Source organism: Neoarius graeffei, chromosome 4 (genome assembly GCF_027579695.1).
Source record: "Neoarius graeffei isolate fNeoGra1 chromosome 4, fNeoGra1.pri, whole genome shotgun sequence".
NCBI lineage: Eukaryota > Metazoa > Chordata > Actinopteri > Siluriformes > Ariidae > Neoarius > Neoarius graeffei.
This window is the reverse complement of record NC_083572.1, coordinates 46,711,563-46,736,665: the sequence shown is the minus strand read 5'-3', so window position 1 is coordinate 46,736,665 and position 25,103 is coordinate 46,711,563. Positions and strand designations below refer to the sequence as shown.

Here is a 25,103-nt window from a genome sequence, read left to right as displayed (position 1 = left end):
GGGTATTTCACACACTATTTATAACCATCACATTAAAAGTTATGTGTTGTTCTGATGCCTGTTTGTTTCCCAAATATGTGTGTGTCTTAATGGGTGAATAAAAGGCATGGAGTTAAATATTATTGTAGAAAGGGGCTTTATGAAGTTCAGTCCATTTACTTGCATTGGTTTACGGGGAAGATTTGCGACATCCAATATGGCGGACACTCTGACGTATCCCAGCAACGGGCCGCCAGCTCAATGCGGCGTCTATGTTTATATGTCTATGGGGTAAACAAACAGCATGTGGAGAGGGACACCACTGGAGCGTCGAGTGTTTTGGTGAAGATTCAGCGATCATGGAATGAGCGGAGAGCCTCTTCCTGCTCATGTTTCAACGAAAACTCCAAGTCTAATTCTTCTAAAACTGATTCCAAAGCGGAGTCAAACGCGCGCTGTTCACTAGTGCTTTCTCCAGCGTCGCGCAGCTTTGTCGTCACTCCTGCAAAAGCCCGCCCAAAGAATCCAAACAAAAACCTTGCGTTGTGATTGGCCGGCACGATTTGATGCCCGGGGTGTGTTGTTGATTCTGTTCTTTTTGATTTGTAGTCATGTGAAGAAGCAAGTTGAAATTGACACTTTTTTGAGCCGTTTCACTTTGTGCCAAGCATGTTTTGAGGCATTTTTATGTTTGGTGTTGATTACAAGAGGTTCCTTTTATGTTTGATCTGTGCCAAATTGCTTTGATATGTATTCTAGTTCCAGGTAAATTTGTTTCCATTGTTGAAAAGAACTTTGCAAAATAATGTAAGATGATAGTTTAGTTTGTAGAATAAATTTTGTCAAACTATTTTGTTTGTGTGATTTTTCAGGGTAGTTTTGCTAGAAAGCTTTGGTGGTGGGGGGGCTTTGCCGAGACTCAGTACCCAACCTTGTATTACTATTTACAATTTCAGAATGTTGGCAGCTATGATATTATTAGGGGAATCCTTCAAACCACCCCAAATGCAGGAGAAAGGTATGTGCTAGGAGGCTTTCAATCGTGCAACATCAGAATACAGTGTTGATGCGTGAGACTTTGCCTACAACAGCTTGACCCAATTGACTGGGCCTTCTATCTCCACCATGCAATTCACAGAAGAATTTACAATGTTCAAATTCCCAATCTGTTATGGTGTTTTGCAATTTTACATCAAGTTTGGTTATTTGAATACACACTGCTAATATAGTAATTGTATATCATTACAGCAATGGTGGAGTCCATTCTCATACTCAGATGTTCATTCATACAGTGCAGAATTAAGATAGGGTGATTTGGGGCGATAGGCCTTAAAAAGCAAACATCATCATTACATTTAGTCATTTAGCAAAAGCTTACTAAAAGAATAAGTAATTCATAGTAATGAATAACTGTGTCTGGGCGGCACAGTGGGGTGGTGGTCAGCACCGTCGCCTCACTGCAAGAAGGTTATGGGTTCGAGCCCAATGGCCGACGGGGACCTTTCTGTGTGGAGTTTGCGTGTTCTCCCTGTCTGCGTGGGTTTCCTCTGGGTGCCCTGGTTTCCCCCACAGTCCAAAGACATGCAAATTGGTGGCTCTAAATTGACTGTAGGTGTGAATGGTTGTTTGTCTCTATGTGTCGGTCCTGCAATGATCTGGCAACTTGTCCAGGGTGTACCCCACCTCTCGCCCATAGTCAGCTGGGATAGGCTCCAGCTTGCCCGCGGCCCTGCACAGGATAAGCGGTTACGGATAATGGATGGGATGGAGTAAGTGTGTCCAAACTTTTGACTGGTACTGTATGTGCACAAGATTCTTTGTCTCATTAATTATTTTTATTTTTTTCGCTGTCCGGTTTCCATCAAATCCTGGGCTCTGATTGGCTGGCGAGCGGGTCCGTATCTACGGACCCCGGTTACGGACCTCTGGCGACTTGCTTGTTCACAACAGCAACATAGTAGCAATTTTTGTCAACATTTATCTTTTTTATAAGATTTATTTATAAGATTTTTATCAAAAATCTTATACATTTTTGCCAGCATTTCTCAGCATAATAGCATTAATTTTACAGCATGGATGGCGATAACGATAGTCTTCACAGCGAAAGCGAGTTTTACTACCCCGAGGAAGAAGAAATAAAATAAAACATTTCAGGAGAAAGCTGAAAACCTGTAACTTGCTAATGCCGAGCAAAAACATGGCTGACTCCTGAATGACTCAATTTTGTATAAATGGGGACTACATAGGCGGCAAAATGTAGTTTTTTTCCTGCCATGGAAGTGCACTTGTATACCGAGGAGGAAGCCATTTGCATTACAGCCGTGAATGAGGATTCAAAATGGCGGCTCGGCTCGGTTTTCCCTTTTGGGCGCTCTCGTTTTCTGTTAGAATTTGGTAAAGAAAAAAATAAATATATTATTTACCAGCTTAAGGTCGGTCTGTATGGTGAAATACCGTGACCTCGGCTTTGAATACTGTCACTTACTTGTCACATGACTTACCAAAGCAAAGACCTAGTGGATATACATCACTTCTGAATTGTAAACAGCCCTGAAGATGCCCAAGTGTCAAGTGTTTGGCTGTTAAAATAAGCCTGATCACTGAAGCAGTGATATTTTATCCCTCAGCTTTAGGAGAGCTGTAATCACCTTACTACCCAAAAAAGGTGACCTTGGAAGCTTAAAGAACTGCTGTCCTCTATCTCTCCTAGGAATGGACTACAATTTTTTTTCAAAGATGATAACAAACTGCCTTTAAAGATTTCTTGCCCCAGTAATCCATGAGGACCAGTCATATTGCATCCCAGAACGCTCAATTTTCAATAACCTCTTTTGAGTGTGGGACCTTTTACTCTGCACTGAAAGATACAAATGCAAAGCTTGGAATAGTTTCACTAGACCAAGAAAAGGCATTTGACACGGTAGACCACGGCTACCCTTTTAAGACCCTGACAGCCTTTGGCATTGGTGAGCGCTTCATCGCGTGAATCAGGCTGCTTTACACTGATGTGTATAACATGCTAAAAACAAACAGAATGCTGACACAAAGTTTCCCTGTGCGCAGAGGTGTTCAACAAGGTTGCAGTCTGTCTGGTCTACTCTACACACTCTCCACTGAGCCCCTGTTATGACACCTGTGAGAAAACCTGCAAGGCTTCTCATTACTAAGTCCTGACCCGTCTGACATGACCACAGTTAAACTCACGGCATATGCCAATGATGTGACTAGAATAATAAGTTCCGATGACAACATTGATCACCTGTGTTCAAGCCTTGAGGTTTTCCAGACAGCAGGTCTTCAGTAGTCGGGGACACACCTTGTCCGGGCCTGCTGCTTTCCTAGGGTGAAGCTTCCTCAGTTGACCTCTGACCTGGTCTGCAGTATTGCATGGAGGACTCTGTGTTGAGGTGGGGGAGGAGGGGGCTGCTGTGATGACTGGGGGGGAAGTGTGTTGAGGGACGAAGGAGAGATGGCTGCAGTGAGGGAGAGGGTGGGGGGACGTGGGCTGGTTGAACCGATTGAAAAACTCATGCCCCTTTTCCACCAAAGCAGTTCCAGGGCTGGTTCGGGGCCAGTGCTTAGTTTGGAACCGGGTTTTCTGTTTCCACTGACAAAGAACTGGCTCTGGGGCCAGAAAAACCGGTTCCAGGCTAGCACCAACTCTTTTCTGGGCCAGAGGAAAAAACCGCTTACGTCAGTGGGGGGGGGGAGTTGTTAAGACCAACAACAATAGCAAGACCACGAAAGGTCGCCATTTTTAAGCAACGAGAAGCAGCAGCTGTACAAACGCGAAGTCATCCATTATTATTGTTGTTGCTGCTGCTTCTTCCGTGTTGTTGCTTCGATGTTCGCGCCAAGGTTTCTGCAAACGCAGCGACGTAACTGACGTATACAGTGACGTAATGACGTGGCTCCCCTTAGCACCCCGAGCTATGGAAAAGCAAACTGGTTCTCAGCTGGCTCGCAAGTTGAACGAGTTGTGAACCAGCACCAGCACTGGCCCCGAACCAGCCCTGGAACTGATTTGGTGGAAAAGGGGTATCATCATCCAACTCATTCGCCCTCTCCACTGTCCCCTCAACAACTCTGGTCTTTGTATTGTGGCCTGTGATGGTTTTCACACCTTCCCAGACCTCCCTTATGCAGAAATATAGAAACTTCTAAAGGGTTCACAAACTTTCAAACACCACTGTATTATCCTGTTACACAGACTATCATGAAAGCATAATGTGTGTATAAGTATCCTTATCTGTGCAAGAAAGAACAGTGCTGTGTTTGTGAGACTATGCTAGTAAATAAAAGAAAGTATAATTGTGCTTGTAAGAGGGTACAGTACTGTGTGTGTGTGTGTGTAAGAGTATGGGGCTTTTCACTGACGTCACCGATTTTTGTTTATCATTCAGCGTCTGCCATATTGCCAGGCAAACAAAGAAACATGGCCACGGCAGTCAATAATGAAAATGGAGATGACTGCAGTGAGTACAGTCTCTTTGAAACGATTAAAAAATTAGATTATACCAGCAAATTGCGTCACATCGAAAAGCTGAAACATGCAGGCATCACAGAGCCATATAATCAGGGATGAGAGTTTTCCGCTTTTCGGCGGATTTCCACTTTTTCTGAGTAAAAAACAACCTTTTTATATTATGCCAAATCCGTTGAGAATTTTTAAAATTAATTGAGGGGGGTTGGGGTATGTTCCTTCATGTTGTTCAAACTTTAACTCCAACGATGTTTACACCAGGGGCTTCAAAGTTTGGGAGAATAGCAGGGTACAAATAATTTACAGCAGGGTGCAAAATGGTAAAATGTCTGCCAGCGGCAGACATAATGCACGCAAAGCGTGCAGGGATATAGATAGATAGATAGATAGATAGATAGATAGATAGATAGATAGATAGATAGATAGATAGATAGATAGATATGCAAGTACGAATTTTTCATGGGGCGGGATGGTTTGGAACAGGCCATCTAAAATTGGGATAACATTTACCTGGGACGGGTATGTGAGGCGGGTCGTCTAGCTTAAGCTTGATTAGCGTTGTTACGCACGCCAGTGTTTCCCACAGAAATTTTGGAGACTTTTGGGGGAGGCGCGGGGGTTGTTTAAAATTGAGTGATATGTTAAATATTAAGTTATTACTGAAAAACTATTGATTAAAAAACAGACACTGAGAAATGGTCCTATAAACAACTTTACCAATATAAAAGATTACCAGGACTACAAAAATGCAGAAAAATAGGCTTTACTTATCCAAATGCTCCTGTTGGTTCAAAAGTTAAAGTGCAGAGAACCTCACAGCACAACATGAAGTTACCTTAAAATATAATATAAATGCCTCAGCTTTCATGTAAGAAAAAAAAACTATTAATACTAGTACTGTGTGCAGGCAGTCTCTCCTGAAGACTAAATTAAACAGTAATTATAAACTAATAAAATAAATGGCTCAGGCTTCATAGAAGAAAAAAACAATTTGAACAGAATCTCACAGTATGATGCTGAAGCTGCCTAAACAATGGAAAATAAAATACCATTTTGGCAAAAACGTTGGCATCCATTAATTTCTTGTATTAAGTAAAAAAAAATGTTGCCAGATACTGCTGACGTTTTACAGCCCAAAATATGTTCAAAACCCGCCAAAATGCACTTAAAACCGCCCAAAATGGGCGGGAAAACGCGCAATCTGGCAACACAGGCGGCAGTAATGGCTGCACTTGTGTCAAGGATGTAAACACAATCTGGCAACACAGGCGGCAGTAATGGCTGCACTCGTGTCAAGGATGTAAACACAGTTGACGCGGCAACGGACATACATGACATAGTGGATGTAATTTACGTTCACAACTTTTTTTGCTGTCAGAAATATTTAATATTAAATTTTGTGACTCGACTGACAATACCCGGCGGCATAACAAGCCGTAGCCGGCGATTTGCCGCCGGTGACCGGCTACTTTTGAGACCGCTGGTTTACACATTATTTGTAAGTCGCCATCTTTAGTCTCGTTTAATCTCGTTGAATGTGATGTAAAATTCGTGTTATCTACATTGTTATTGGTCAAAACATCGCTGTCGAGACCATAATAGCCAATCAGAACAGTTTTTACAAAGACACCCACAGCCGTTTTCTTTTATCAAAACTTACACGTTCGTGAGCTGCATATCAAAAATACGCTACTCTAATCGGCGTGTTTTCTCAAGATGCCGAATACTATTGACAAGCGAGATGAAGCGAAGGTACGTGAAATTGATGCTAGTATAAAAAACAAGTTTAGCAAAGCAATAGGAAAGCGAGAGAGGAGTGTGAGAGAGAGCAGAAGAGAGCTAGGTTAGAGCATGTAAAAACACAGGAGGAGCTGGCTAATGAAAGAAAAAGGAAAAAAGGGAGGACTGATGAGCTTTTGGCTTTGGCCAAGAAGCTGAAGAAGAATTCTAAATGATCTAATGAAAATTTGTTTCAAAAATAACTGGGAACTGTAAACAACTTAACTGTAAAAAGTGTGAATAGACATATGCGCTTCCTTTTGAAGAAAACATACAAGTGATGTGGACAATAAGATAAAGACAGTCCCCATAAAATATGCATTTGGTTGATTCAATACATTGAATATATGATAATTTGAATTATAGCTGACAGTGTTGATAACTGTATAACTTTAAAGTTTAAATAGACATTGTGAAGAAATCATATACAAGTAATGTGGACATTAGGAAAAGGTCAGTCTCGATAAGATATATCAATGTTTTTATTTAATTCAGTATATTGAATATTTCTCATCTCATCTCATCATCTGTAGCCGCTTTATCCTGTTCTACAGGGTCGCAGGCAAGCTGGAGCCTATCCCAGCTGACTACGGGCGAAAGGCGGGGTACACCCTGGACAAGTCGCCAGATCATCACAGGGCTGACACATAGACACAGACAACCATTCACACTCACATTCACACCTACGGTCAATTTAGAGTCACCAGTTAACCTAACCTGCATGTCTTTGGGGGAAACCGGAGCACCTGGAGGAAACCCACGCGGACACGGGGAGAACATGCAAACTCCACACAGAAAGGCCCTCGTCGGCCCCGGGGCTCGAACCCAGGACCTTCTTGCTGTGAGGCGACAGTGCTAACCACTACACCATCGTGCCGCCCTACATTGAATATATGATAATTTGAATTATAGCTGACAGTGTTGATAACTGTATAACTTTAAAGTTTAAATAGACATTGTGAAGAAATCATTTACAAGTAATGTGGACATTAGGAAAAGCTCAGTCTCGATAAGATGTATCAATGTTTTTATTTAATTCAGTATATTGAATATATGAAAATTTGAATTATAAATGGAACTGTAAATAACTATGGATTTTAATGGGCATTTTTTAGAAAAACAAGTGATGTTAACAATGAGTAATAACCAGTCCCCATAAAATGTAGATATTTTGAATTTTGATACATATTGTTCTATATAATAGTGTTTTTATTTCAATAAGTATGAAAATAGGCATCAGGTGTTTTAATTAACTACCGCTCAGATTGCAGGAAATAGGGTGTGTAAGGTCTCATTTTGAAAAAAATTTCATGGAGGGTGTCCCCCTGGACCCCCCCCCCCCCCCCCCCACATTACTTCAGGCGCCTTTGGCGCCCTCAGGACATTTTACAGATTTTCTGCTTTTTTCATCAGGACCCACTCTCATCCCTGTATAATTTACCCACAAATGTATTTTTTCCACTTGAAAAGTGTTCAGCAAACCAGCTACCGGATTTGGGACTCTACAACATCCTGAACTATTTAATATTTGGGACTTCTAAATACAGGCGGCATGGTGGTTAACACTGTTGCCTCACAGCAAAAAGGTCCTGGGTCCGAACCCAGAGGCCGACAAGGGCCTTTGTCTGTGGAGTTTGCATGTTCTCCCCGTGTCCGCGTGGGTTTCCTCCGGGTGCTCCGGTTTCCCCCACAGTCCAAAGACATGCAGGTTAGGTTAACTGGTGACTCTAAATTGACCGTAGGTGTGAATGTGAGTGTGAATGGTTGTGTGTGTCTATGTGTCAGCCCTGTGATGACCTGGCGACTTGTCCAGGGTGTACCCTGCCTTTCGCCCGTAGTCAGCTGGGATAGGCTCCAGCTTGCCTGCGACCCTGTACAGGATAAGCAACTACAGATAATGGATGGATGGACTTCCAAATACACCGGAGATGCTAAAGGCATACAAAAGTACAGATGCCTCCCAATATTTCGAGGCAGGTTTTGTGCTGGAATGTTATCAGAAATTTCTGAGAAAATCTAGACCAAAGTTCTGTCCATGTTACACCAACTTGTTGAATGTTAACTTGAGTACGCTGAGGCTAGGTCTAGATCTATGTGATTTTTATAACTGAATGGCCTTGAACTAGAAAAACTGTTCGGAGAAATAACAGGTGCACAGAGCTTTCATCTTAATCTGATATAAAATGTTCTTCACACACACAGGAATGCCTTGTTGGCATCCAGTCTTCCCGTTTAACTGCAACTCGTCATTTTTCTCATCTTTCTGGGTTCGCCGGGAAGGGGTGAAAAACCAGGCTCATCTCCATGTCTGTTATCACATCCAAAAGCACTACAGGTCTCTGGCATTGTTCTTTTAGATGTAATTTCTACAAGTTTATCTGTAGATGTTTGCGGAATTGGGCTTACAGTGACTCGCCTACACTTGTGCCGGTCGTTCTCAAACACAAAGCTCGGTCGGCAATATGGCCGCATAAACAGATCTGTAGTTACAATGACGTCATGTGAAAGGCCCCTATAGTGGTGTATATGTGAGAACATGATGTTATTATGTCTTAAACCAAGTATAAATTATAGCCTACAGGACCTCGCATAGCGGCACGGTGGTGTAGTGGTTAGCGCTGTCGCCTCACAGCAAGAAGGTCCGGGTTTGAGCCCCGTGGCCGGCGAGGGCCTTTCTGTGCGGAGTTTGCATGTTCTCCCCGTGTCCGCGTGGGTTTCCTCCGGGTGCTCCGGTTTCCCCACAGTCCAAAGACATGCAGGTTAGGTTAACTGGTGACTCTAAATTGACCGTAGGTGTGAATGTGAGTGTGAATGGTTGTCTGTGTCTGTGTGTCAGCCCTGTGATGACCTGGTGACTTGTCCAGGGTGTACCCCGCCTTTCGCCTGTAGTCAGCTGGGATAGGCTCCAGCTTGCCTGCGATCCTGTAGGACAGGATAAAGCGGCTAGAGATAATGAGATGAGAGATGAGATGAGGACCTTGCATAAGCATGTGCCCTTTTATGAAGTCTGGAACAGTCATTGTGGTAAAGCAGTGTCCATGAAATCTTTCATAATTTTCCATGTTTCTGTGTGTGTCACAGTTAACAGAAGATGAAATAGCTGCCATTGTGCAGTCTACTCTTAAGGGACTGGAATACCTGCACTTCATGAGGAAGATCCACAGAGACATCAAAGCAGGAAACATCCTGCTGAACTCTGAGGGACAGGCCAAACTTGCCGATTTTGGTGTTGCCGGACAGCTAACTGTGAGGGCAAACAGTGTTTGGTTAACATACAGCTTGCATGTCAAGATTTTAAGAAATACAGTTAAATAACAATAATTAACTAAATTAGATTTAGGAAACAGATATTGTATATTAAGTAGTAGAACATTTGTGCTATTGCTAGAAAATGAATGAAATTTTGTTTGCATTCTTGCATTTTGCCTCTTATTAGGACACAATGGCGAAACGCAACACCGTGATCGGAACACCGTTTTGGATGGCTCCAGAGGTCATTCAGGAAATTGGCTATAACTGTGTCGCAGATATCTGGTCTCTGGGCATCACTGCTATAGAGATGGCTGAAGGAAAGCCACCATATGCAGACATACACCCTATGAGGGTAAAACCTTGGCATTTAAAATTATAATATGATTTAATCAGTTTACAGAATAAATTAAATGGTCAGAACATTTGGTTGTAATATTGTGTGAAGTTTTCAGTCATTATGATAGATTTCCATCACATAGAACTTACAGAGATCACTTTTTAGATTGGCATGATCCAAAAAGAACAAGAACAGTATTTATATGAATGTATTTCATATAAATTGCAGAAAATTCAAACCCTCACTTTCAAATGTGTTATCTGTTTGTGGTTGTTTTTTTTTTTTTTTGTCATTTCAGTTTTGAAGTTTTTCTTTTTTTGTTTTTTTTCCTCCATTTAATCAGCGGTTTAGTAGTAGATATTAGAGCCCTGCACTCCCGCGGGAGTCCCGCGGGACCTGACGCAAAGCAGTGCGGCGCGGGACAAATTTTGAAAGCTCATTGCGGGCGGGAGGGGGAGTGCACAATGCGGGCGCGGGCGGGAGAGGTGATAAGCTGCAGTCCCGCTAACTAAAAACGTGTTTAAAATAAAATGTATAAATTATTAATTTATGTCTATCATATATAATTTGTGCTGGATATTTTATTTGGCATTAATAAAAACATTTTAAGATGCCTAAATTTGCGGATGTGGTCTAATCTCGCGTACGTTTCCAATTCCTTTCCGCTCTTCCGTGTTTGAGATCTCCGATCATGGCAGAAGAGCAGAGCTCCTCTAGTGAAGCTCACAGTGCTTCAGAAGTAAGTGCTGCTTTAAAAAGAGGTACATTTACCGTTAAAAAGTCAAGAGTATTAGTCCTAAGTATTAAAAAGTATTAAAAAAAAGTATTAACTAGTATTAAAAAGGACTGTGTATCGCACAGATTGTTCAATTTAAAGCTAGAAATAGACAGTGTATAATCTGAGGAGCTGGTTGTGGTTGCGCAGCACTTCATATGAGAGGAGAATGAAATCGCGGTTGGAATCATAACGCCACAGACTCGGAAGTGGGAGTGCGAGTGCGCAAAGCGAGAGCTGTCAATCAAAGCGAGAGCTGTCAATCATGAGCGCATGCAGCGCTCAACTTGGAATGTATCAGCAGAATGTCAGAGTCTAAACAATAAACTTACAATAAATGAAGGATCGGTCAGTGGAGAGCTCAGCTAAGCTCAGCATGTTTAATTCCCCAAGCCAATGACAAGAACTTTCGTGAGAAATAACGCGAACGTCTGCATCATGCGGGATTTGCGGGCGGGAGCGGGACAAAATATGGCAGGCGGGAGCGGGACTGAAAATCATAATTCTTTGCGGGAGTGGGCGGGAGCGGGACTGCACAATGCGGGAGCGGGACTGAAAATTCTGTCCCGCGCAGACCTCTAGTAGATATGCCTCATACAAATATGGCATTTTTTTTTTTATAACTAGCTACATTGTAAGACCTCCAGAGTTATACTCTCTAATAATCGCTTGAAATGCTGAATGTATTCATTTCTGTTTGCTCTTGTATCTGTGGGTTCTTGTTTAAACAGGCAATATTCATGATTCCAACAAGTCCCCCACCAACATTTCGGAACCCTGACCAGTGGTCAGAACCTTTTAGGGATTTTGTGTTCCAGTGCTTGACAAAGAGTCCTGAGCAAAGAGCAACAGCCACACAGCTATTACAGGTTGGTTTTCTTTTCTCTCTCTTTATCTGTCTCCCTCACCCACTGTGTTAACAACAGATTTTGATGTTATAATTATTGGATTAGCTATTTCTGCATGCAGTTACAGTATTTAGTAAAAAATCATTTAGCATTTATTGTATTTTGCAACTTGAAATCATAGCTGTCATGTTTCAGTTTTTACAGATTTTTTTTAATTTTCACTCAAATATTTAAATATGTTGTCAAAACCACTATAATCGCCGGCAATTTGTGAACACCATATGTAGTGAGATATATCATGTATTGAAGAAATGTCAAGAATCATGATATGATATTTTTGTTATATTGCATGCCCCGACTAGCCAGGGGAGATTATTGTTGTCTTTGGTGATAGTTGGTCTTGGTACTGTAATGTACTTCAGTGTAGTCTGAATGTGCATGGAAAATGAGTGTGTGCACATACTATGAACTCTTTGAACTAATGCACTATGCCATGAACTCATATGAGAGTTAGAGGCTGCTGGGTAACAATCATGGGCTAGTTAATCTTTAAGCATTTATTGGAAGAATGTTACAGCTTCATCTTTTTCTCTCTCTCACCATTCTCTCCCCGGTCCACTCGCTCAATTTCTCCATTTCTCTGTCTGTTTGTTGTGTTCCCTTGACCCCGAACTGCTTTCCTGTCATACCCAAATTGGACACAAGGCACATTGATTTCTCAGAACAGATTAAAGTTGTATGTTAATTGTTAATGAGATACAATATACTTGCATTCATCAATACTTCTTGGCACAGTGCCACCTACAATGCCTTGCAAAAATATTCAAACCCCTTAAAATCATCAGATTCATCTGGATTACAAATGACATGCAGATAATATTTTGAATTCACACCAGCATGTTCTTAAAATCCATTATTAGTCAGCAGATATTTAAAATAAAATAAAAACTGAAAAATGCTGCTTGCAATGTGAGTGTGAATGGTTGTCTGTGTCTGTGTGTCAGCCCTGTGATGACCTGGCGACTTGTCCAGGGTGTACCCCGCCTTTCGCCCGTAGTCAGCTGGGATAGGCTCCAGCTTGCCTGCGACCCTGTAGGACAGGGTAAAGCGGCTAGAGATAATGAGATGAGATGAGAAAAACGATACAGGATTTATCTTGTAGTGTCTTTAACCCAGCCACATATAAAAAGTTGTACTCCTCCATGCTCTTCCAGGTGTTCATCTGTGTGTCTGTGATGAACGATGTCTGCAGCACCAGGTAGTCTGAGATGTCAGGGAACTCAATGGATAGATAATTTTCCAACTCATAATGAATGAATAACTTTATTTAAACACAATAAGTTGATCAGCAGAGCTGGTGGGGTTGTGCATGTACAGATACAAATAATTACAAATATAAAAGACTAAAATATACACAATCTTTTGGAAAAAAAAACCCACCTTAAAATCTGTTGATTATCTGTTAATTATCTTCACATTAAGTTAATTAATAGCATGCATAACTATTGTCTTTGTATTTAGTTATAGCTACGATAGGATCAATTTTATTCTACTAATGTCAAATTTAGGCGGTAAATTTTTCTTTCATAGGAAAAATCCTTCTTTGTTAGTGTGTAAGGATCTATCCCAGTTAGTGGTTTCTATATCCACTTCTTTTGAGTGTACTTCTTGGTTTTAATAACCTGTTTGGTTGCTCTACACAAACATAGCAATACGTTCTTGTACAACCCCGATTCCAAAAAAGTTGGGACAAAGTACAAATTGTAAATAAAAACGGAATGCAATAATTTACAAATCTCAAAAACTGATATTGTATTCACAATAGAACATAGACAACATATCAAATGTCGAAAGTGAGACCTTTTGAAATTTCATGCCAAATATTGGCTCATTTGAAATTTCATGACAGCAATACATCTCAAAAAAGTTAGGGCAGGGGCAATAAGAGGCTGGAAAAGTTAAAGGTACAAAAAAGGAACAGCTGGAGGACCAAATTGCAACTCATTAGGTCAACTGGCAATAGGTCATTAACATGACTGGGTATAAAAAGAGCATCTTGGAGTGGCAGCGGCTCTCAGAAGTAAAGATGGGAAGAGGATCACCAATCCCCCTAATTCTGCGCCGACAAATAGTGGAGCAATATCAGAAAGGAGTTCGACAGTGTAAAATTGCAAAGAGTTTGAACATATCATCATCTACAGTGCATAATATAATCAAAAGATTCATAGAATCTGGAAGAATCTCTGTGCGTAAGGGTCAAGGCCGGAAAACCATACTGGGTGCCCGTGATCTTCGGGCCCTTAGACGGCACTGCATCACATACAGGCATGCTTCTGTATTGGAAATCACAAAATGGGCTCAGGAATATTTCCAGAGAACATTATCTGCGAACACAATTCACCGTGCCATCCGCCGTTGCCAGCTAAAACTCTATAGTTCAAAGAAGAAGCCGTATCTAAACATGATCCAGAAGCACAGATGTCTTCTCTGGGCCAAGGCTCATTTAAAATGGACTGTGGCAAAGTGGAAAACTGTTCTGTGGTCAGACGAATCAAAATTTGAAGTTCTTTATGGAAATCAGAGACGCCGTGTCATTCGGACTAAAGAGGAGAAGGACGACCCAAGTTGTTATCAGCGCTCAGTTCAGAAGCCTGCATCTCTGATGGTATGGGGTTGCATTAGTGCATGTGGCATGGGCAGCTTACACATCTGGAAAGACACCATCAATGCTGAAAGGTATATCCAGGTTCTAGAACAACATAATGCTCCCATCCAGATGACGTCTCTTTCAGGGAAGACCTTGCATTTTCCAACATGGCAATGCCAAACCACATACTGCATCAATTACAGCATCATGGCTGCGTAGAAGAAGGGTCCGGGTACTGAACTGGCCAGCCTGCAGTCCAGATCTTTCACCCATAGAAAACATTTGGCGCATCATAAAACGGAAGATACGACAAAAAAGACCTAAGACAGTTGAGCAACTAGAATCCTACATTAGACAAGAATGGGTTAACATTCCTATCCCTAAACTTGAGCAACTTGTCTCCTCAGTCCCCAGACGTTTACAGACTGTTGTAAAGAGAAAAGGGGATGTCTCACAGTGGTAAACATGGCCTTGTCCCAACTTTTTTGAGATGTGTTGTTGTCATGAAATTTAAAATCACCTAATTTTTCTCTTTAAATGATACATTTTCTCAGTTTAAACATTTGATATGTCATCTATGTTCTATTCTGAATAAAATATGGAATTTTGAAACTTCCACATCATTCCACAGCATTCCGTTTTTATTTACAATTTGTACTTTGTCCCAATTTTTTTGGAATCGGGGTTGTATTAATCGATCAGACTCCACTTTTGGATCATTAATCCCTTTTGACTGAGAATGCCCTGCATGCATGGTTTGGCTTCTGGCACATCCATACAGTTGTAAATACAATACCTACAATCTAAAAATGAGTTTTTATTGCATTTATTTAAATTCCCATCTGTAACAGGGAGTGATATTGCATCCCATTAATATACTTTAAAATAAATTATTAGATTATAATCGAATAGATGAGCCAAAATAATTGGGGCTCTTTTTTAATGGGCCTCAACTCGGTACAAGTATGAATAGGTAGGGCTTAAAGTAGAAAAGGTTGAGAACCCCTACTCTACAGGGCCCGGATCTTGATGCATATAATGCTGAGAGGGCAGCCCACCTATGGTGGACGGAGGGACAGCGTGAACGGCACCCACAATTTGCAGAGGCTGGACAAGAAGCTGATGTAGATGAGGAGGGCAGGTTGTTTAATTTCCTCCAAAATGCAATGGCAAACTTAATGATAAGACAGTACTGCAGTACAGACTCCTGTTTTATAATGTTTTAAGCTTTATAATTCATCTTTGCAGGCGGCACGGTGGTGTAGTGGTTAGTGCCGTCGCCTCACAGCAAGAAGGTCTGGGTTCGGGCCCCGTGGCCGACGAGAGCCTTTCTGTGCGGAGTTTGCATGTTCTCCCCGTGTCCACGTGGGTTTCCTCCGGGTGCTCCGGTTTCCCCCACAGTCCAAAGACATGCAGGTTAGATTAACTGGTGACTCTAAATTGACCGTAGGTGTGAATGTGAGTATGAATGGTTGTCTGTGTCTATGTGTCGGCCCTGTGATGACCTGGCGACTTGTCCAGGGTGTACCCCGCCTTTTGCCCGTAGTCAGCTGGGATAGGCTCCAGCTTGCCTGCGACCCTGTAGAACAGGGTAAAACGGCTAGAAATAACGAGATTAGATGAATTCATCTTTGCAATATACTCATACTCTATGTAAGTCTTACATATATGATATTGATTTATGTTTCATGTTTTCAGGACTTGTCTTGTTCTTCTGTTGCAGAAATAAATGTTGTTTTTAAAAAATTTTTTAAACATGTACTTTTGTCTAAATAACTCAGTTGTACCCCTAGAAAACAAATCAGTATTGCCTTGAACCGTGTACTTGAAAACTTGCCAAAATACCACAAAATTTTAAGGCAAAAGGAAATTTAACGGGGGCAAAACATTTTTGAGGCCATTTGCCCTGCAGGGCAAAAAATGTCAAAAGTTTATGTTGAGGCCTGTCTCACTGTGTTTTCCCTCACCAAGCTCTGTTTTATTTTTGTGCTGAGTTTTGAGGGAGGGCTTTGTCTCACTATTGACCCAGCAGTTCTTACTGGGATGTCTCATATTTTTGATATAATTTTAACCCCTATTTCTAAGTTCTAAAATTATATTACCTTATCTACAACTTCCTTAGAATGCTCCTTAAAGCATATACGCAGAGCCATGGCCTCACTTGCATTTATAAATGCCGTAAGACCTCAAGAATGGCACAGGAATAGTTTTAAGTGTTAACAATAAATCTAATATCGTAATTTTTATGATTAAAGTGATTTATATAGGTAGCGGTCTGAGTGAATGACCTTGACATCCATAATGTCACAGCAGGAAGTCTATCGGTCTCATCGCCATTTCCACTATACTAAAACACAGAGCTGACTGCAACTTCAATCCTCCATTTTGAGCTAATTTATCGCCATGCCACATAGATGTGTGGCTGCACCCGCCAGCAACACGACAGAAGGTGGATTTATGTTGCATTCATGGTTTAAGAATGTTCAAACCGCAAAGATTTGGACACGTTTTGCGAGAAGTTCATTAATGTGCGAATGATAATCATTCATTGCTCATTAATGATATTTAGCATGTCTTTTACAGAATCAAAATAGGATTTCCGCAAGAAGCGAGTCTTGTGGCCGTGATTTTTTTTATTTCGCTTCGACAACAAAGCACCTGAACATGACATACTCTGACTGCACAAGTGAATTCTGACTTCCAACTAACACATAAAAACAACAAAAAAGAAGAGAAGTCAATCCTTTATTTATCACATGTACCCTCAAGCACAGACTTAAGCACACAGTGAAATTTAACCCATCTGAAGCAGTGAACATAGACATGCACACACGAGAGGAAACATAGACATGCACACACCAGAGGAAACCCACACAGACATGAGGAGAACATGCAAACTCCACACAGGCCCCCACCAGCCGCTGGGCTCAAACCCAGAACCTTCTTACTGTGAGGCGACAGTGCTAACCACTACACCACCATGCCACCCAATAGCAAGAGGTCAATACTTAGTCAACATCGATTTGGCTTCATATTGATGTGCTGGAGTACTGCAGGACCAGTTCAAACACACAGACTGGAATATGTTTGCCATTCAAGCAAACTGTCACTCCCGCACAGACATCGAGAGCTACGCTTCCTCTGTACTGGACTACATCTCCACCACCATAGACAGCGTCACCGCCCAGAAATTAATCACCTTGTACCCAAATCAGAAACCCTGGATGAACAGAGATGTCCATCTACTGCTGAAAGCCCACAACACTGCCTTCAGATCAGGAGATGTACAAGCCTACAGTACAGCCAGAGCTGACCTGAAGCGTGGCATCAAGAAGGCCAAACACTGCTACAAACAGAAGGTTGAGGAGCACTTCTCCAACTCCAACCCACGATGTATGTGGCAAGGCATTCAGGTCATCAGTGACTACAAATCCACAACCCTTCCCTCCCATCCTCTGATGTCTCCTTTCTCAATGAGCTCAACGATTTCTATGCTCAGTTTGAGAAGGACAACCAGGAGCCTGCATCCAGGGCAAGGCTGACTAAAGACCACCAACTCCTAACACTCTCCCCCACTGATGTCAAAGCAGTGCTGAACAGGATTAGTCCACACAAAGCTGCAAGCCCTGATGGCATCCCCGGACGTGTGCTCAGAGCATGTGCTGGGGAGCTGGCGGGGGTCCTGACAGACTTATTCAACATGTCTTTTGCCCATGCTGTTGTTCCGACCTGCTTCATGACCACCTCCATCGTGCCAGTACCAAAACACTCCAGCATGTCTCAACGACTACCACCCAGTAGCACTCACCCCCATCATTACAAAGTGTTTAGAACAGCTAGTCCTAGCACATCTCAAATCCTGTCTTTCCCCCACCCTGGACCCCCACCAATTTGCCTACCACAAGAACAGGAGCACAGAAGATGCAGTCTCCATAGCACTGCACTCTGTCCTCTCGCACCTGGACAATTGCAGCACATAGGCCAGAATGCTGTTCATAGACTTCAGTTCAGCATTTAACACTGTCATCCCCTCTAAGCTCATCACTAAACTCACAGATCTGGGCATCAGTGCTCCCATCTGCAACTGGTTGTTGGATTTTCTAACCAACAGGCCCCAACATGTTTGTTTAGACCATCACTGCTCCTCCACCCTCATTCTAAACACCGGCGTACCACAAGGCTGTGTGATGAGCTCGTTCCTGTATTCCTTTGGGCAACTTTTTTGGAATCGGGATTGTAGATCTGTGATGAAATCGATGGCTAGATGGGACCAGGGTCTTTGAAGTACCGAGAGGGGACAAAGCTTACCAGCGGGAGGGTTTTGTGGGACTTTCGCCTGGGCACACTCAGAGCAGGAGGCGATGAACTGGTTAATTTCAGTGAGCATGTTCTCTCACCAGTACTTGTTCCTTAGCATTTGATGAGTTTGTTGGCTGCTAGGATGTCCCGTGGCAGGAGATGTGTGAGCCCAGGTGATGAGTTGCCCTCAGAGGTGCTTCATGACGTAAAGGAGGCCAGGCGGAAGACTGATTGGGCTTGTCCATGGTTGGAAGTTCTTTATCTCCTGATCCAGGTGCCAAGTGATGGATTGGATTAAACAGTTGGGTGAGAAAATGGGGTGAGTTATGGGGTCCTGACGTGATGAGTCAAAGGTACAAGATAGGGCATCTGCCTTGGTGTATTTTGGACCTGGGTGGAATGAGATTGTGAAATTAAAATGTGTGAAGAAGAGTGCCCATCTGGCTTGGCATGGGTTCAATCTTTTGGCCTTCTTGAGATAGTCAAGGTTCTTATGATTAGTCAGTATCACAAAGGGGTGCATGGCTCCCTCCAGCCAGTGTCAGCCAGAGTGAGTTTGATGGTGAGCAGTTCTCTGTTCCCAACGTCATAATTCCTTTCTGCAGAGGTGAGTTTCTTAGAGAAAAAAAGCCACTGGGTGAAGCTTGTGTCTCTCACTGAAGCATTGGGACAAGACTCCTCCTACTCCTGTGTCAGAGGCATCTATTTTAACCGTGAATGGCTTGGTTGGGTCAGGGTGCTGTAGGATCGGGGCGGAGGTGAAGGTGTTCTTGTTCCAGATGACTTTTCTCGTCAGGAGAGTAAATCAGGATATCATCAATGTATGCGATCACAAACTTGCCAAGCATGTCCCATAGCACATCGTTAATCAAGCATTGGAACACGCTTGGCACTGAAGAAAGGCCATAGGGCATTACCCTGTACTCAATATGGCTGGCGGTCGTGCTGAAGGCAGTCTTCCATTCATTGCCCTTCCTGATTCTGATCAGGTTGTAGGCACTGCGTAGGTTGAGCTTGGAGAAGATCTTAGTGGATCGAAGTTGTTCTAGGGCAGAAGGGCCAAGAGGATAGGGATATTTGACAGAGACTTGGTTAAGTCCTTTATAGTGGTCACATAGAGGGAAATGAGCTCAGAGTGGAGTGCTCCCACCTGAATGTGAACGGGAGCGGTTCGGGTGGTGACGCGACCATCACCTATTGGTCCTCCATCGATGGTCCTGATGCTGAGTGGACTCTGCAGAGGGGTTGTGGGCAGGTTGAACTTCTGTACGATAGTGCTGTTGATGAAATTCCCCTCTGCCCCGAGTCGACAAAAGCAGACAGAATGTGTGTGGAGGATACCGATTTTAACAACACAGGTACTTTAAATGACTGTGCATTAAATCTTCTTACCGGACTCACTGCGTGAGCTGGGCTTTCAGCTGGGCTGGTGCGAGATGGACGGATGGGACACTGGTTGATATGATGCTCTAAACTCCCGCAGTAGAAGCAGAGACCCTCTTTCCTCCTTCTTTCACGTTCAAAACATTTCAGACGGGTGTGAGAAACCTCCATAGGCATGGCATCCTCAGAGGGCTGGACTGGTTTGGAGTTCTCCTTGAGAGAGGGCCAGTTGGTCAGCAAATGATCCAGCCATATTGCTAGGTCAATGAGGGAGTCCAGCGTTAGTTGCTCATCTCTACATGCCAGTTCACTGAGAATTTCCGGACGAAGACCTTGGCGAAACACCGCCTTTAGAGCCTGGTCATTCCATCCGCTGGCTTCTGCTAGAGTTCTGAAGTCTAGGGCATATTCACTGACTCCTTTTGAAGCCTGTGAGATGGTGAGCAGACTCTCGCCAACTTCAATTCCCTCAGGTTTGTGATCAAATACTCTTTTAAACAACTTAAGGAAACATTCATATGAAGTTGTGTGCTCACCTCCACTCTTCCATACGGCACTCACCCACTGTAGCGCTTTGCCAGTGAGAAATGAAAGAAATTTAGCAATTGTGTGTTCATCAGAGATGTTAGGCATGGAAGAGAAGTACATGGAGTACTGAAGTAAGAATCCCTTACAAGCGAGAGCATTTCTGGCCATATTTTTCCGGAATGGGGAGCTGTAGTACGGGACTTGGAGAAGCCTCAGGATGCGTAAGGAGGGCCTGCGACATGACAGCTGCAAGCTGCACCATCCAGGTGTTGAGGTCTGCAAACATCTATTGATGTGCTCCTAAAATATGTCCCTGAGCATTCAATGCAGTTTGTTTTGCCTCCTCTGCTGCATCCATGGTAGGCAAAGTATCTTGTCAGAGTGCAGGCAGTTATGGATATATGTGCAGGGGAGAGCGGGTAGCAAACTTGAAATGAAGCCAAATCACAAAACGAGAAGTATGGTCAAAAGGTAGCCAATGGTCGGTTGATCGGCAAACAGGGCAATACAGAAGAGACAAGTAACGTAAACAGAGAGACATAGTGAGGGTCAGAAATACTAGAGTCAGGCAGAGATAGAAAGGCTTGGTATGGACTGGAAAACAGAACAATACTTCGCAATGAGGTGGAGTGAGAGTGAGGCTTAAGTAGTGTGGCTGATGAGTTGTGAATGAATGACAGCTGATTTCAGTAAGCCGATCACAGAGAGTGCTGTGCTCTTTCGGCATTGTAGTTCTGAGTGGCCATGTTTGTAGTTTGACTAGCGCTGTCATTCTCAGCGCTCTTACTGACAATATCTGACTCAGTTTCAATATACACACACACGCACACACACAGTCTAGTGCATCTCAAAATATTGCAATGGCATGAAAAAGTTTATTTTTTTCATAATTTCATTCAAAAAGGGTAAATTTTCATATATTCTATACTCATTACATGTAAAGTTAAATATTTCAAGGCTTTTTTTAATTTTGATGATTATGGTTTATAGGTCATGAAAATCAGAAATCCAGTATCCCAGAATATTAGAATATTTGATTTCGAGTTTGAATTAAACAGTATAAATACCGTGTATCTCTCGGTCTAGTTCAGTACATGCAATCACAGTCATGGGGAAGACTGCTGACTTGACTGTTGTCCGTAAGATGATCATCAACACCCTCCACAAGGAGTGTGAGCCACAGAAGCTCATTACTGAAAAGGCTAGCTCGAAAAGGTGCACAAGCAACAAGGATGGCCGCAGCCTTGAGAGGATTGTCAAGAAAAGTCTATTCAACAACTTGGGAGAGCTTCACAAGGAGTGGACTGAGGCTGGTGTCAGTGCATCAAGAGCCACCATGCACAGATGTCTTCAGGAAAGGGGCTACAACTGTTGAATTCTTAATATCAAGCCACTTCTGAATCAGAGACAATGTCAGAACCATCTTACCTGGACTAAAGAGAGAAAGAACTGGACTGTTGCTCAGTGGTCCAAAATCCTCTTTTCAGATGAAAGTAAATTTTGCATTTCATTTGGAAATCAAGGTCCTAGAGACTGGAGGAAGAATGGAGAGGCACAGAATCCAAGGTGTTTGAAGTCCAGTGTGAAGTTTCTGTAGTCTGTGATGATTTGGGGTGCTCTCATCTGCTGGTGTTAATCCACTGTGTTTTGTCAAGTCCAAAGTCAACACGGCGGTCTACCAGGAGATTTTAAAGCACTTCATGCTTCCATCTGCTGACAAACTTTATGAAGATGCTGATTTCCAGCAGGACTTACCACCTGCGCACAGGGCCAAAGCTACTACCAAATGGTTTGCTGACCATGATATTACTGACCTTGATCAACCAGTCAACTCACCTGACCTGACACCCATAGAGAATCTATTGGGTATTGTCAAGAAGATGATGAGAAACACCCGACCCAAAAATACAGACAAGCTGAAGGTCGCTATCAAAGCCACCTGGGCTTCAATAACACCTCAGCAGTGCCACAGGCTGATCACCTCCCTACCATGCTGCTTTGATGCAGTAATTTGTGGCAAAGGAGCCCAATTAACCAAGTATTGAATGTACAAATGTACATACTTTTCAGAAATTGGACATTTCTATATTGTAAATCCTTTTTTGATTGATCTTATGATATAGTCTAATAATTTGAGATACTGGATTTCTGACTTTCATGAAGTGTAATCAGAAGCACAAACTATAGCACAAACTGCTGAAAAAGTTAATGCTGGCTAAAACAGAAAGGTATCAGGTCTTCTGTGGGATTGGACCATATGGGTTAGCCGTCGTGCCCTATGCAAATCAATGAGCCTTCGACACCTACAGTGTCTTGCAAAAATATTCATCGCTCTTGGTATTTATCTTGTTTGTTGCATTACAAGATGGAAGTAAAATGGATTTTTGGAGGGTTGGCACCATTTGATTTACACAACATGCCTACCACATTAAAGGTAAAAATTGTTGTTTTATTGTGATGCAAACAATAACCCCTTCGGACATAATGTGTACAATTGTACACATGAAGTTCCACAGCATGTTTTCTTGTGTCCGAAGGGGATAATTAAGATGAAAAAACAGAAATCTGGAGTGTGCATAGGTATTCACCCCCTTTCGGATGAAACCCCTAAATAAGAGTTAGTCCAACCAATTCACATAATTAGTTGATTAAGATCCACCTGTGTGCAATCAAAGTGACACATGATTTGTCACATGATGTCTGTATAAATCAACCTGTTCTGGAAGGACCCTGACTCTGCAACACTACTTCAGCAAGCAGCATGAAAACCAAGAAGCATTCCAAACATGTCAGAGACAGAGTTGTGGAGACGTACAGATCAGGGTTGAGTTATAAAAAAAATCCCAAACTTTGAATATCCCAGGGAGCACCATTAAATCCATTATAGCAAAATGGAAATATGTCACCACTACAAACCTGACAAGAGAAGGCCGCCCACCAAAACCCACAGACTAGGCAAGGAGGGCATTAATCAGAGATGCAACAAAGACACCAAAGATAACACTGAAGGAGCTGCAAAGATCCACAGTGGAGATGGGAGTATCTGTCCATAGGACCACTTTAAGCCGTACAGTCCACAGAGCAGGGCTTTATGGAAGAGTGGCCAGAAAAAAGAAAAAAAAAACAATGCTTGAGAAAACACATTTGGAGTTTGTCCAACAGCACGTGGTAGACTCCCCAAACACATGGAAGAAGATTCTCTAGTCAGATGAGGCTAAAATTTAACTTTCTGGCCATCATGGGAAATGTCATGTGTAGTGCAAACCCAACACCCTGAGAACACCATTCCTACAGTGAAGCATGGTGGTGACAGCATCATGCTGTGGGGACATTTTTCATCTGTAGGGACAGGAAAGCTGGTCAGGACTGAAGGAAAGATGGATGGCACTAAATACTGGGCAATTCTGGAGGAAAACCTGTTTGAGGCAGCCAGAAGTTTGAGACTGGGACGAAGGTTCACGTTCCAGCAGGACAATGACCCTAAACATACTGCTAAAGCTACGCTGGAGTGGTTTAAAGGGAAACATTTAAATGTCTTGGAATGGCCTAATCAAAGCCCAGACCTCAATCCAATTGAGAATCTATAGCATAACTTGAAGATTGCTGTGCACCAACGCAACCCATCTAACTTGAAGGAGTTGGAGCAGTTTTGCCTTGAGGAACGGGCAAAAATCCCAGTGGCTAAATGTCCTAAGCTAACAGAGACATACCCCAAGAGACTTGCAGCTGTAATTGCAGCAAAAAGTGGCTCTACAAAGTATTGACTTTGGGGGGGGGGGGGGTGAATACCTATGCACACTCCAGATTTCTGTTTTTTATTGTTTGTGTTGCAATAAAACCATTTTCACCTTTAAAGTGGTAGGCATGTTGTGTAAATCAAATGGTGCTAACCCCCCAAAATCCATTTTAATTCCAGCTTGTAATGTGACGAAACAGGACAAACACAAAGGGTGATGAATACTTTTGCAAGACACTGTATGACCCTGTCGCTGGTTCACTGGTTGTCCTTCCTTGAATCACTTTTGGTCGGTACTAACCACTGCATACTGGGAACACTCTCCGAGATATGCCATTTTGGAGATGCTCAGACCCAGTCATTGAGCCATCACAACTTGGCCCATGTCATAGTCACTCAGATCCTTACACTTGTCCATTTTTCCTGCTTCCAACATGTCAACTTCAAGAACTGTGTGTGCATGTGTGTATGCACAGCTCAAAAAATTAAGGGGACACAAAAAATAAGGGAACATGTTAGAACTTGAACAAATTATTCCAAGTTGAAAATCTTCACTCATACACTGTATAATTTGTTGAGAACAAAATGACGTAACAACGGTCAATGGAAACCAAACTCATCAACCCATTGAGGGCTGGCTTCAAAATCATACCACAAATCAAAGAAAAAAATCTGAAATCATAGGCTGATCCAACTTGCGTAAATTTCATCACAGCAACTCATAATGTAGCTCCGTAGCATGTTTGGCCCCCACCTGCCTGTTTGCACTCTCGATAACGTCTGGGCATGCTCCTGGATGTCAGCAGATGTCATCCTGGGGGATCTCCTTCCAGACCTGGGTCAGAGCATCAGTGAGCTTTTGGACAGTTTCTGGTGGTACTTGGCAGCATTGGATGCACTAATACATCACATTCCAGAGGTGCTCGATTGGATTTAGTTCAGGGAACCGTGAGGGCCAGTCAATGACATCAATGCCTTCAACAATCAGGAATTGCCTACACACGCTGGCCACATGAGGCCAGGCATTGTCCTGCACCAGAAGGAACTCGAGGCCAAG

The 25,103-nt window shown here is 42.7% G+C and overlaps 1 protein-coding gene across 1 annotated transcript in view; it reads left to right on the top strand.

Moving 5' to 3' along the window:
- Positions 1-25,103, top strand: part of LOC132885037 (serine/threonine-protein kinase 4-like) — a 158,602-nt gene that overhangs the window by 81,307 nt on the left and 52,192 nt on the right. Inside the window, exons 5-7 of the mRNA XM_060919280.1 lie at positions 9,323-9,487; positions 9,678-9,845; positions 11,337-11,474. Coding sequence (XP_060775263.1) covers positions 9,323-9,487; positions 9,678-9,845; positions 11,337-11,474 — 471 coding nt within the window. The remainder of the gene's footprint in view (positions 1-9,322; positions 9,488-9,677; positions 9,846-11,336; positions 11,475-25,103) is intronic.